Raw genomic sequence first — 13,322 nt, forward strand, 5'->3', positions numbered from 1 at the left:
CACGTCAATATCCTAGAAAAAGGTCCCAGTCTATGGAGCTTGCTGCGAACAGCCGGTTTGCACATTTTTTGAGAAACTTTGTGAATAGAAAATTCTATGTTCGCGACATCTCTAGAGCAGGGATTAATTTTGCAGGATGCATAGTCTTTTAAAGGACTTACGAGGCGAAATTGCTAAAAAAAAGCGGTCATGTTGCGAGAGGCAGGAGAGCCCGACCCGGGCCGTGGGGTTGGCAGCCGGCCCGGGGGGCTAATGAGCGCGGGGACCCGGCGGATCGGCACGGAGGGCGCAGACGGCGTCCTCCTTGCCATAAAAGATGAGGCAGGTAATTTACTTTTTTTTAGCAATTTCGCCTCGTAAGTCCTTTAAAGAGGAACTCCAGTGAAAATAATGTAATAAAAAATGTGCTTCATTTTTACAATAAATATGTATAGTCAATGTTAATGTGACAGCGCTCCTCTTCACATCTAAAAATGAAACACAGATAAACAACCGCACATAGTGCATTACTGTAATCTCAGACTCAAAAAGTCCCCCAAACGTGCATGCGTGATATAGAAGTGCTTCACTCGTGGTCTATATTAACCCCTCCACACCAGCAGCTCACCAGATGGGATCCACCTCACATTCCAGGTGGGTCTAGCGCTTAGCCTTAGAGCGGCCAACTCCAATCACAGTTAAGGGCGTGACCAGGAGCGCTGACGTCACTGGGCATTAGGAGAAACGCGCACGGTGAGGGAAAAGGCTGCCACGCGGAGCGGAGAATCGGGACGCCGGTACCGCCAGCAGAGGAGACATACTGTTGGGCTGTGATGCCCGAGATGCCTTATATCCTCATACTTACGTGAGTGCGCTGAAACTGCGCAGGTCATATTCTTCCAGCAAACTGTATTACGCTGTATGTTTTTATATTATTTTTTACATGTGGAACTGTATATTAAAAGCGGAGTTATCCGATTGTGAGCAAAGGCAGTGTGGAAACTGTGATTGGAGTTGGCCGCTCTAAGGCTAAGCGCTAGACCCACCTGGAATGTGAGGTGGATCCCATCTGGTGAGCTGCTGGTGTGGAGGGGTTAATATAGACCACGAGTGAAGCACTTTTGGGGGACTTTTTTAGTCTGAGATTACAGTAATGCACTATGTGCGGTTGTCTATTTGTGTTTAACTTTTAGATATGAAGAGGAGCGCTGTCACATTAACAATGACTGACATCTAAGGACCTGTGATAGCGAATACTCGATTGAAAGACTTTGCTACTAATCATTCTTCTATATATTGACACTATGTGTTATCCCATTTGAGCTAATCCTGGCAGGCGCAGTTTGTGTTAATTAGAAATAAATATGTATAAATGATTAGTCAGTGTTTGCCCATTGTAAAATATTTTAAATCCCTGATTTACATTCTGACATTTATTACATGGTGACATTTTTACTGTTGGCAGGTGATGTAGCTGCTGCATGCTTTTTTTGGCTGTTGGAAACAGCTGTAAACAGCCATTTCCCACAATGGCTATCATTCATAAAGCGTTCCCGCATGCGGAAATGCTAAAAACAGCCGACTTTACCGAGCACTGAGCAAAATGTGTATTCATAAAGGCTGTTTCCGCATGCGAAGCTGACTTTCCCGAGCAGAGCGATAAATTACCGCATTGTGCTGTGATTCTATGCGGAAATGTGACAAAATGTAAATTCATAAAAATTAACGCAAGCGGTATGCGGACGGGGATTACCGCTCCCCTAGGGACGGGGATTACCGCTCCCCTGGATGTAGCGATAAGCATGCGGAGTACATGTAAGTGAATGGGACAGACCTCCCAAAGCAGCAGCAGAGAGAACACCGCACGGAGGGACTCAGGCAGCTTCTCCTGTTTCCGCATGCCTACCAACAGCCTAACGCCAGCCTACAGCGGGATATCTCCGCACTTCTATCGCAACTACAGACATTTTTATGAATGACCACCCAAAAGGCTGAAATACCGACAGCGGTGTTTCCCCGCACGGATTTACCTTACCGACAGCACTTTTATGAATGCAGCAAGGTTCACAGACAGGAAACTGCCAGGAGTACATACTCAAGAGTTTCTTGTGGGAGGGGTTTCACCACAATATCAGTCATACAGCGCCCCCTGATGGTCTGTTTGTGAAAAGGAATAGATTTCTCATGTAAAAGGGGGTATCAGCTACTGATTGGGATAAAGTTCAATTCTTGGTTTCTCTTTAAAGTGGGAGTGGTTGTTGATTGTAGCAGCCTTGTTGTTTAGTCCCCATTCCATGTTCCTTCCTTACAGTGTTTCCTATTATACTAGCGTATGTTAAGCCTAGTACCCACCTGGTGATTCTCCCGACAACCGGTGATTTTTAATCGACATCGCTAGGTGGGTACAGGCGCATGATGCAAACGTTGCTTAGCATTGCGCCGATCCCCGACAACACCGCACAAAGTACCGCGGTCGCTGGAAGTCTCGGTCCCACCACCGTGTACGTTGCATGACCTTGTGCTTAACCTGCCGACAGGAAGAGGCGTTGCTGATGACCGTCGTCAAGAGGATGTCACAGGAGCCGTCGGAACGGATTAAGTGTTTCTTGCTATAGACCCCAGAGTTATAGTGCTCCCCTATAACAGTACTCTTTAGGGTTAGGTTGGGTTGCATTTTCTGGTACAAACACATTGAAATCAATTACGTTGCACTTTCTGATACCTATAAGTATAAATCATTGGAACCAATTGAAAAATATTATAAAGTTGCAAAAAATTTCACCACATCCCCTCCACTGACAATACACGCTGCTTATGAATGAAAGAACAGCAGATCTGTACAACAGTCATTCCTTCCAATATAGCTGAAACGATCATTACGGATTGACACATGGAGTTACACCGGCTCTACAGGGTGCGGTAGATATGATCATTTATCTAGCTAGCTGGAACAGCTCCACATGTTCCCCGCTCCTTGCAGTGGTCTTCATATAACAGACAGTAGCTGTGTGATATAACAGTAGCTGTACACGCTGCCCGCAGTAAGTATGGGGGATGGACACGCTGGACAGTACTGAATGCCACTAGTAAATGTGGCCGCCGCCACAGCGATGGGGAACCGCCTGGGGAAATCGGCTCCGCCCTTGTGAAACATGGCTCCATCCTGGTCCGCTCCGCCCTGGAGACCAACCCGACCTACGCCAATGAGGTCCGGACAGTAGAAGATGGGATCTGTCAGGAACGGGTACCGGGAGCGCTGGCTGCTGGCGGTGGATGTGGGCAGCACGATCCTGCGCTGCCATGTCTATAACTCTGCCGCTGAGGTGTGCGGGAGTGCAGAGGTCAAGGTAACAAGTGGCGGGGCTCTGTGTGCTCTGTCTCCTATGTATGCTGCCTGACTGCTGTGCCTGTCTGTCTCCTGCATCTGCTGCCTGTCTCCTGCATCTGCTGCCTGTCTCCTGCATCTGCTGCCTGTACTCCTGCATCTGCTGCCTGTACTCCTGCATCTGCTGCCTGTACTCCTGCATCTGCTGCCTGTACTCCTGCATCTGCTGCCTGTCTCCTGCATCTGCTGCCTGTACTCCTGCATCTGCTGCCTGTACTCCTGCATCTGCTGCCTGTACTCCTGCATCTGCTGCCTGTACTCCTGCATCTGCTGCCTGTACTCCTGCATCTGCTGCCTGTACTCCTGCATCTGCTGCCTGTACTCCTGTATATGTCCTCCTCTGTCCTCCTGTATATGTCCTCCTATGTCCTCCTCTGTCCTCCTGTATATGTCCTCCTGTATATGTCCTCCTCTCCTGCCTCTGCTGCCTGTCTTCTGCCTCTGCTGCTTATTCTCGATTAGAATAGAAACTTTTGTCAACGGAAATGTGGATTTTTGTAATTGGATCTGAAGAGAGAAATTGAATATGTATGCTGCCTGACTGCTGTGCCTGTCCTCTTGTATCTGGTTGTGTCTGTCCTCTTGTATCTGCTGCCTGTCTCTATCTCTTGCCTCTGCTGCCTGTCCCCTGCCTCTGCTGCCTGTCCCCTGCCTCTGCTGCCTATTCTCTGCTGCCTATCTTCTAAGGCTTGCTTCACATTACAACGGGTTTGTGCCGTGGATGGTCACAGAAGTACTCTGAGACACAAGTATTTCTGAAGGCTGTCCAAGGGCAACCCAAGCCCTAGCATAACTTCAACAGGTAATGGCTCTGGAACGATAAGGAGGACCAGGTAGGCTCTATGGTATCTGGTCCCTTTCCGCTACATAGGTAAGTATCTACTGTGCAGTGAGTTTCCTCACTTCCGGTTCACTGGTATTTTGGATCTCTCTCGCCTGGCTGCTAATATTAAAATTGACTGAAAAGATTCTACTGTCGATTGGAATAGAAACTTTTGTCAATCGGAAATTTGGATTTTATAATTGGATCTGAAGAGAGAAGTTGCCATAATCATCTGGTTTATGTGAACAATCGATAATTACCTTCAGATTAGTTTAATCCCACACATGTAATTACAGAATAGTCCCGAATATCCGGCACCAGTGGGGTTCGCATGATGTCTGATACATGTGCTTGTCGATTGCTTGAGCAACTAGCTAAAAAAAAGCACAAACCTCCCTCTGCAAATACTCACCGAGCCTCCAGCGATCTCTAGCAGTCTCCCCATACCTCTTCACAGGCTCCTAATGGCTTTCTGGCATCCTCCGTGCACACAAGTCGCCCGCATCCGGTCAGGTTACATGCCGGCTTCCGTGAACCACGTCAGAAAGACATGAGGAGCCCGCAGGGAGGTACGGGGAGACTGCCAGACATCGCTGGGGGCGCGGTAAGTATTTAAAATGCCTCCAAACACCCCAAAAGTGTAGTCTCAATCAGGGGCCTAGCAATAGGGGGTGCAGAGGTTGTGATCGCATCGGGGCCCTTGGCCCAGAGGGACCTTCCTTCAACTTCAGTATTAGCTCTCTATTGGTCCTGAGCTCATAATAATCCTATAGATACTTTGAATAGTGGTAATCATTAACAAACTACTCCTCAATCCAGTGGCGGACACAGGCAGCAGTGGGCCCCTGTGCAAAATATCAATTGTGGGCCCCCCTGCGGCGCGCTTCAAAAAATGGGCGTGGATAGAACCTGCGGCGCGTAGCGCCGCGGCAAAAAATGGGCGTGGCAATGACCGGATAAGGGCGGAGCTAACTGTAATTTAAAGTGATCCCGGGGTGAGAGTGATATGGAGGCTGCCATATTTATTTCCTTTTAAACAATACTAGTTGCCTGGCGGCCCTGCTGATCTATTTGGCTGCAGTAATAAACTGAATTACACCAGCAACAAGCATGCAGCTTAATCTTCTCAGTTCTGACAATATTGTCAGAAACCCCTGACCTGCTGCATGCTTGTTCAGGGTCTATGGTTGAAAGAATAAGAGGCAGAGGACCAGAACGGCAACCAGGCAACTGGTATTGCTTAAAAGGAGAGAAATATGGCAGCCTCAATATTATTCTCACCTCAGGTTCCCTTGAAAAGTGCAACGCAAAGACAGTGGGCCCAAGTTTTGGTGACCCTTTCCCCAGAAAATTCACATAATTGTGCAGGTTTTCTCAAGAAAATACACATAATGTGAGCAGATTTGCCCAGAAAATACATTCAATCATGTCGGCAGATTTGCCCAGAAAATACGTGCAATGATGTCGGCAGATATGCCCAGAAAATACGTGCAATCATGTCGGCAGATATGCCCAGAAAATACGTGCAATCATGTCGGCAGATATGCCCAGAAAATACGTGCAATCATGTCGGCAGATATGCCCAGAAAATACGTGCAATCATGTCGGCAGATATGCCCAGAAAATACGTGCAATCATGTCGGCAGATATGCCCAGAAAATACGTGCAATCATGTCGGCAGATATGCCCAGAAAATACGTGCAATCATGTCGGCAGATATGCCCAGAAAATACGTGCAATCATGTCGGCAGATATGCCCAGAAAATACGTGCAATCATGTCGGCAGATATGCCCAGAAAATACGTGCAATCATGTCGGCAGATATGCCCAGAAAATACGTGCAATCATGTCGGCAGATATGCCCAGAAAATACGTGCAATCATGTCGGCAGATATGCCCAGAAAATACGTGCAATCATGTCGGCAGATATGCCCAGAAAATACGTGCAATCATGTCGGCAGATATGCCCAGAAAATACCTGCAATCATGTCGGCAGATATGCCCAGAAAATACCTGCAATCATGTCGGCAGATATGCCCAGAAAATACGTGCAATCATGTCGGCAGATTTGCCCAGAAAACACATGCAATCATGTAGCAAATTTGCCCAGAACATACATGCAATCATGTGGCAGACCTGCCCAGAACATACACGCAATCATGTGGCAGACCTGCCCAGAACATACACGCAATCATGTGGCAGACCTGCCCAGAACATACACCTGCTAAAATAAATAATAAAAAAAAAACATTTACTCACCTGCAGCAGCAGACCTCCTGTCCCAGCCTCCATCCGGCGCGCAGCTCCCATGGGTGGTTGGGTGGATAGGTAGCCTGGTGGGTAGGTAGGCAGCCGGGTGGGTAGGTAGGTAGCCCTTAGCCGGGTGGGTAAGTAGCCTGGTGGGTGGCTGGGTAGCCGGGTGGGTAGCCTGGTGGGTGGCTGGGTAGGCGGGTGGGTAGGTAGCCTGGTGGGTGGTTAGGTAGCTGGGTGGGTGGGTAGGTAGCCTGGTGGGTTGGTAGGTAGCCGGGTGGGTAGGTAGGTAGGTAGCCTGGTGGGTAGGTAGGTAGCCGGGTGGGTGTGTAGGTAGCCGGGTGGGTGGTTAGGTAGCCGGGTGGGTAGGTAGCCGGGTGGGTGGGTAGGTAGCCGGGTGGGTAGGTAGGTATCCGGGTGGGTAGGTAGCCGGGTGGGTGGGTAGGTAGCCGGGTGGGTAGGTAGCCAGGTAGATAGCCGGCAGGGTGGTTAGGTAGCCGGGTGGGTAGGTAGCCAGGTAGATAGCCGGCAGGGTGGTTAGGTAGCCGGGTGGGTAGCTAGGTAGCCGGGTGGGTAGGTAGCCGGGTGGGTAGGTAGCCAGGTAGATAGCCGGGTAGATAGCCGGCAGGGTGGTTAGGTAGCCGGGTGGGTGGGTAGGAAGCCGGGTGGGTGGGTAGGTAGCCGGGTGGGTAGGTAGGTATCCGGGTGGGTAGGTAGCCGGGTGGGTGGGTAGGTAGCCGGGTGGGTGGGTAGGTAGCCGGGTGGGTAGGTAGCCAGCAGGGTGGGTAGGTAGCCGGGTGGGTAGGTAGCCAGGTAGATAGCCGGCAGGGTGGTTAGGTAGCCGGGTGGGTAGCTAGGTAGCCGGGTGGGTAGGTAGCCAGGTAGATAGCCGGCAGGGTGGTTAGGTAGCCGGGTGGGTAGCTAGGTAGCCGGGTGGGTAGGTAGCCGGGTGGGTAGCTAGGTAGCCGGGTGGGTAGGTAGCCGGGTGGGTAGGTAGCCAGGTAGATAGCCGGCAGGGTGGTTAGGTAGCCGGGTGGGTAGCTAGGTAGCCGGGTGGGTGGGTAGGTAGCCTGGTTAGGTAGCCGGGTAGGTAGCCGGGTGGATGGTTAGGTAGCGGGGTAGGTAGCCGGGTGGGTGGGTAAGGTAGCCGGGTGGGTAGCTATCCGGGTGGGGGGCCCGACTCCTATCCTCCCTCACTCACCTCGGGGCCCCCCTCCCGGTATGCGCTGCAGCCGGCGGGAGAGCAGAAAATACAGGAAGTCTCCGGCCGGGGCTGCAGCAGACGCTAGAGGCAGCTGCTGCTTAGTTTCCGATATGTCTCCAAAGTTGGAGACCAAGCGGCAGCTGCCGCCCCGGCCGGAGACTTCTTGTATTTTCCGCTCTCCCGCCGCATGAGGGGGGGGGCGAGGTGAGGGGGGAGGACAGGAGTTGGGCCCCCCAGGTTAAAAAAAAAAAAAAAAAAAAAAAAAAAAAAAATAATAATAATAAAAAAAAAACCTGCAATACTTAATGGGCCCCTGAAGCAGCAGAACTTCAGGGGCCCTCGTGCGGCGGCACGGCCTGCACGGCCGTATGTCCGCCACTGCCTCAATCCCTTCTTGCACCTCTGACACTGAGGTTTTCCTTGGCAGGTTTTGGTGCGCCGTATCAATTGTTGTTTAGAGTGCTTGGGGGAGCCCTAATGTAAAACTTGCTTTGAGGCCCACGGCTCCTTAGCTATGCCACTGGTCTCCATTATTCTTCAGGCATGCCGGTTAGGTGAGACTTCCGGTTGCCTGGATTCCAGTTAATGGGGCTCTACTGTCCTGTATTTTATGGAATATGACGCTCGACTATAAGATGCACCTATGTTCAGAGGGCAAAAATCGGGGAAAAATAATAAACCTGCTGCGTCTATATAGTGTGAGGGCGGTTTATGGTTACCATCCCCCCTTCCCCCCCTCCCATACTGTCTGTATCTAAGCTACACTGCACTAACCCTGGCTGCCCCGTCATCTACATTACACTGACCCCTGCTTCCTCCCACCAACTACACTACACAACAATAACCCCTGCTGCCTCCACCAACTACACTGACCTCTGCTGCCCTTCCCTCAGTTACACTGCACTACACTAACTCCTGATTCCCACCAGCTACACTACATTGACCCCTGCTGCCGCTACACTAACCTTCAGTGGGAGATGTGTACCTGATCCGCTCCTATCCTCTGTCTCCGGTCATCTTGCCACTTTACACTGCAGACCCCAGCTGCCATGTTCCTCTTCCCTTCAGGCTGCGTCTGCAGCTTCCGCATCTTCCTGCCGCTGTACACAGCATCTATCCTATTAACTGTTGCCGTTACTGTGTGACCTCACAACATACGTGCGGCTCACATCATGCGTGACCCCAGTGCACGTGCACTGTGAGGTCACACTGACAGGGCAACAGCTGGGGCCCAGATGTGTGAAAGATGGTGTCCTTGGAGGACTGGAGTGTACAGCGCAAGATGACCGGAGATGGAAGAGGAGCAAGGCAGCAGGATTGGCAAGTGCTTCCCTACACACTTTGCATCATACCTTCTGAATGAATATCACGAACTAGTGTGCCTTATAGTCTGAAAAATACGGTAAATGATTGCATCTAAGGAAAATTGTGGGCACGTTCAATCTCTGGTTTCACAGGTTGAACGTTTGTATACTTAGGCCTCATTCACATTAGGCCACGCATGTGGCCGTGCGTTTGGGACACAAGCACACCCGATCGCACACCATCTGTGTTGCCGTGCGCTGCACTGCTGATCCCATTCATAACAGTGATTTGCATCAGCGATGCGCTTCGCCAAAAATGTGTGCAGCAGTGCGATAGCCCATTGCTGCGCAGCGCGCATATAGTCTAAACATCAGAAGTGCTCTCTATGCACTTCTGATGTTCTTGCTGATTGCATACCAAGCGCGTTGCCGAAATGTGCACGGCAGCGTGTATAGTGTGAACGAGGCCTTGGCCTTCTTCAGAAGCTAGTCGCTGATCTTGGTTTTGTTGACTTTCTAATGCACCTGGTTTGGTTACCATGACATTAAAACCAGAACAGATTATCTTTAGATGAAACGCAATCCTAGTCCCTGCTGAACATGCTGCAGTTGTGAAGAAGTGAGTAATACAATTCTCAGGGGAGTGTTCTCACAAAGCGTTAGTACATTGTGTTCTATAGCAGATGGTGATGCTACTCTCCTGCAGCACACAGGGAATAATACGTGTGTCTGTCTCTCGAGGTGCTGCATTCACTTCTACAGAGCTTCTATAGAGCAAGGGTGAAAGAAACCTTATCCTGAACTGAGAGGAATACTGAGGCTGCTATCTTGAATTATTCTGAAAAAAATTACCACAAGGCAGTGGTATGTTTATTCCTCTCAATCCAGTCCTCCTTTAAAGTGAACTCGAGTTGAAAATAAACTGATGAGGCAAAGAATTATATTTATCCACCTAAGGCCTCTTGCACACTACATGCGATTCCGATTTCAATTTTTAATTGATTTTTCGCATGCGATTCCGATTTTTAAATCAGCACTGCATGCTGCGTTTTTTTCTGCGTTTTTCTTTTAATAGCATCTAGGGAAAATCTGAATCGCAAATTGCATTTGCAGTGTGCAGGGAGCCTAAAAATGGCTAAATATCGCAGAGTTTTCTTTTATATTTAAAGTACACTGAAGCGAAAAAAAAAATGATATGAATTGCATGTGTAGTACGCATAATTAATATAACATTAGTAGCAAAGAAAATATTCTCATTTTTATTTTCAGTTATATAGTTGTTTTTTTTGTTTTTTTTTTTATAACGCTGCATCATTCACTAATATTTGCAGTTTACACATTCCACTCAGCATTCTGATTTCACAGAGCAGGCTAATGAACTTTTGAACTTTACTCTGCAGAAAAACAAAATCCAGTGACAGACACTTGAGATAATAAGCTTCAGAAGACAGAGCTCTCTGAGACTTTGAAAGTCTTGGAGCTCAGATTTTTTGCATAGATAACTGGAGTTTCTTAACTCTTCCTGTACTGGAAACAAAATTACTCATTTCTCTGCTGCTAATGTTTTATTTCTAAGATGTACTACACATACAAATCATTCTATCATAAGTTTATTTTCACTTCAGATTCCCTTTAACCTTCCTGGCGGTAAGCCCGAGCTGAGCTCGGGCTATGCTGCCGGAAGGCACCGCTCAGGACCCGCTGGGCCGATTTGCATAATTTTTTTTTTTTTGCTACACGCAGCTAGCACTTTGCTAGCTGCGTGTGCAATGCGATCGCCGCCGCTACCTGCCGATCCGCCGCTATTCGTCGTGCCGCGCCCCCCCTCCCCCCCCAGACCCCGTGCGCTGCCTGGCCAATCAGTGCCAGGCAGCGCTGTGGGTGGATCGGAGTCCCCTTTGATGTCACGATGTCGGTGACGTCATCCCGCCCATCGCCATGGCGATGGGGGAAGCCCTCCAGGAGATCCCGTTCTTTGAGGGGCTGGGGGGATGCCGCTGAGCAGCGGCTATCATGTAGCGAGACATCATGTAGCGAGACCTTGTCTCGCTACATGAAAAAGAGAATTTTTAAAAAAAAAAAAAGATTTGCTGCCCCCTGGCGGATTTTTAGCAAACCGCCAGGAGGGTTAAACACAAAGTAGACGAAATCAGTCGCAAGTGTCCCAGAGTTAGTAAAAGGTCAGTAGTTCATGTATTTTGTTACTGTACAAAGAAGGTTTGACTCTTGGAGTCAATCCTTTGTACATTAACTTAATTTTCTGTTGACAAGGTGCTTGTGAATTGTATTGTATTTTCCAATTAGGAATATGTGCTGATATTCTCAGATTAATTTATGGTCTCATTGGACACTGATCTGCTATAGCAAGACATTTTCTTACAAGTTCATGTACGGTATTTTATCTCTCTCTCTCTCTCTCTCTCTCTCTCTCTCTCTCTCTCTCTCTCTCTCTCTCTCTCTCTCTCTCCCCCCCACCTCCCTCCCTCGAAGTTGTGTTCTGCCAGAAAAACATTTATAGCTGTAAATTGCTTATGTGAAGTTTGCAATATTCATGACGAGACAGAAGCTGTCACTTCCATGTCTAGAAATTAACTTTCAGGCAGCAAAATAAATCAAGTTAAACAGCCTGGTAATTAACCACTTCCTCTCCCCCGGGACGAGTAACTACGTCCCTGCAAAATGCCATTTCTCTGTGTGCAGGGACGTAGCTACTACATCCCTTCTCGCCTGCTTCCGCGATCGTTGCCGCTGCTAATCGTTAGCCAGGAGATCAATGAATGGGAACACAGTTCCCATTCATTGTTCTAAATCCCCGTATAAATGACCGCAGCCGTCTATTAGATAGCACCACCATTCACAGAAACGCATACTTGCACATCCACGCATTACTTCCTCTTTACGTAGTAATACTACGCATATGGAAGTTATGCGCGAGGACATCTTGTGGCCAAATAGTAAATTACAATTAAAAAAAATACAAAAAATACATAAATAGTTACCTTCGGTACTGAACTTTTTTTAATATGTATGTGAAGAGGTTATATTAGTTACTTAATAAATTATGGGCTTGTAATTGGGGATGGATGCAAAACTGAAAAAATGCACCTTTATTTCTAAACAGAATATTGGCGCCATACATTGTACTAGGAAAAAAATTTAAACGTTGCAATAACCGGGACAAATGTGCAAATGTGTGGGTTTTAATTATGGTAGCATGTATTATTTTAAAACTATATAATGGCTGAAAACTGAGAATTATTTTTTTTCCATTTTTTTTCCTGTTAAAATGCAGTTGGCATAAAATAATTCTTAGCAAAAAGTACCCCGAAAGAAAGCCTAATTGGTGGCAAAAAAACCCAAGATATAGATTGTTTCATTGTGATAAGTAGTAATAGTTATAGGCGAATGAATGGAAGGAGCGCTGATAGGTGAAAATTGCGCTTTTTTTTTTGAGGGGGCGGGGGGAGAAACCCTTGGAGGTGATGTGGTTAATATGCTTTGCACTGTACATACATGGGTTTATCTCATCATGTCACATGTCGCCTCAGGTACACATACCTGCCATGGTAGTCAGATGTACATAGCAAGACTGCCAGCTTCCTGTCAACTGAAAAATCATTGTGCAAATGGGCACTCTCAGCTGAATGTGCCAGCGTTTTCCTATCGGAGGGAGGTGCGGGTTAGGTGAGTGGTAGGAACTGGGTTATGGCTAGTTATCAGCCAGGAAATTCAAACTCTGCCAATTACTTTCCTTTATCTACTTTTAATCTTTGAGCAAGGTTACTTAACTTGGCTGAAAAAAATACCTCTGTCCATCAGGTTTGGTTGGGTGAGTCAGATGTCTAGGTCCCCAATCCATCGGTTAAATCATGCAAAATCATTTGATGCCAGTGGGAAACAGGATTCCATCAGCTATACTGGCAGCTATTTAAAGAGGAAATGTAACAACATATAGTAGAATGCAATCAATTATTCAGGATGCCCACTTTCTGGTAAATGTCCTGGTTACAGCATCAGATCAGAGACACTTCCTATAGCTACATATTACTGTGGCCATACACTGCAATAATTATAAAAGAAAAAGGCCTTGCACATCCCTGAGTAAAACTTTAGCTTTATTTCAAAAAGTCCTGGTGATTCGCCACAGCAGATAGCGGCGCGAAACGACTGTCGACCTCCCCACCAGCCAGTACCTCTCTCTGGTCTTTTGGGACTGTGTAATGTATGCCTTTTAATCTTTTCAAATAAAGCTAAAGTTTTACTCAGGGATGTGCAAGGCCTTCTTTTTCTTTTATAATTATTGCAGATATACAGTTGTCGGGCTGGTGCACTCCCTTAGCAATATACTCAGCATCCTGTGCATGGTTTTCTCTTCTT

At 47.8% G+C, this 13,322-nt stretch overlaps 1 protein-coding gene across 1 annotated transcript in view; it reads left to right on the forward strand.

Annotated features, from left to right (window-relative positions):
• The first annotated feature begins 2,999 nt into the window (after positions 1 to 2,999).
• Positions 3,000 to 13,322, forward strand: part of GK5 (glycerol kinase 5) — a 112,058-nt gene continuing 101,735 nt past the window's right edge. Inside the window, exon 1 of the mRNA XM_068280464.1 lies at positions 3,000 to 3,326. Coding sequence (XP_068136565.1) covers positions 3,204 to 3,326 — 123 coding nt within the window. The 5' untranslated portion in view covers positions 3,000 to 3,203. The remainder of the gene's footprint in view (positions 3,327 to 13,322) is intronic.

The sequence above is a fragment of the Hyperolius riggenbachi genome, chromosome 4, assembly GCF_040937935.1.
Source record: "Hyperolius riggenbachi isolate aHypRig1 chromosome 4, aHypRig1.pri, whole genome shotgun sequence".
Classification (NCBI taxonomy): domain Eukaryota; kingdom Metazoa; phylum Chordata; class Amphibia; order Anura; family Hyperoliidae; genus Hyperolius; species Hyperolius riggenbachi.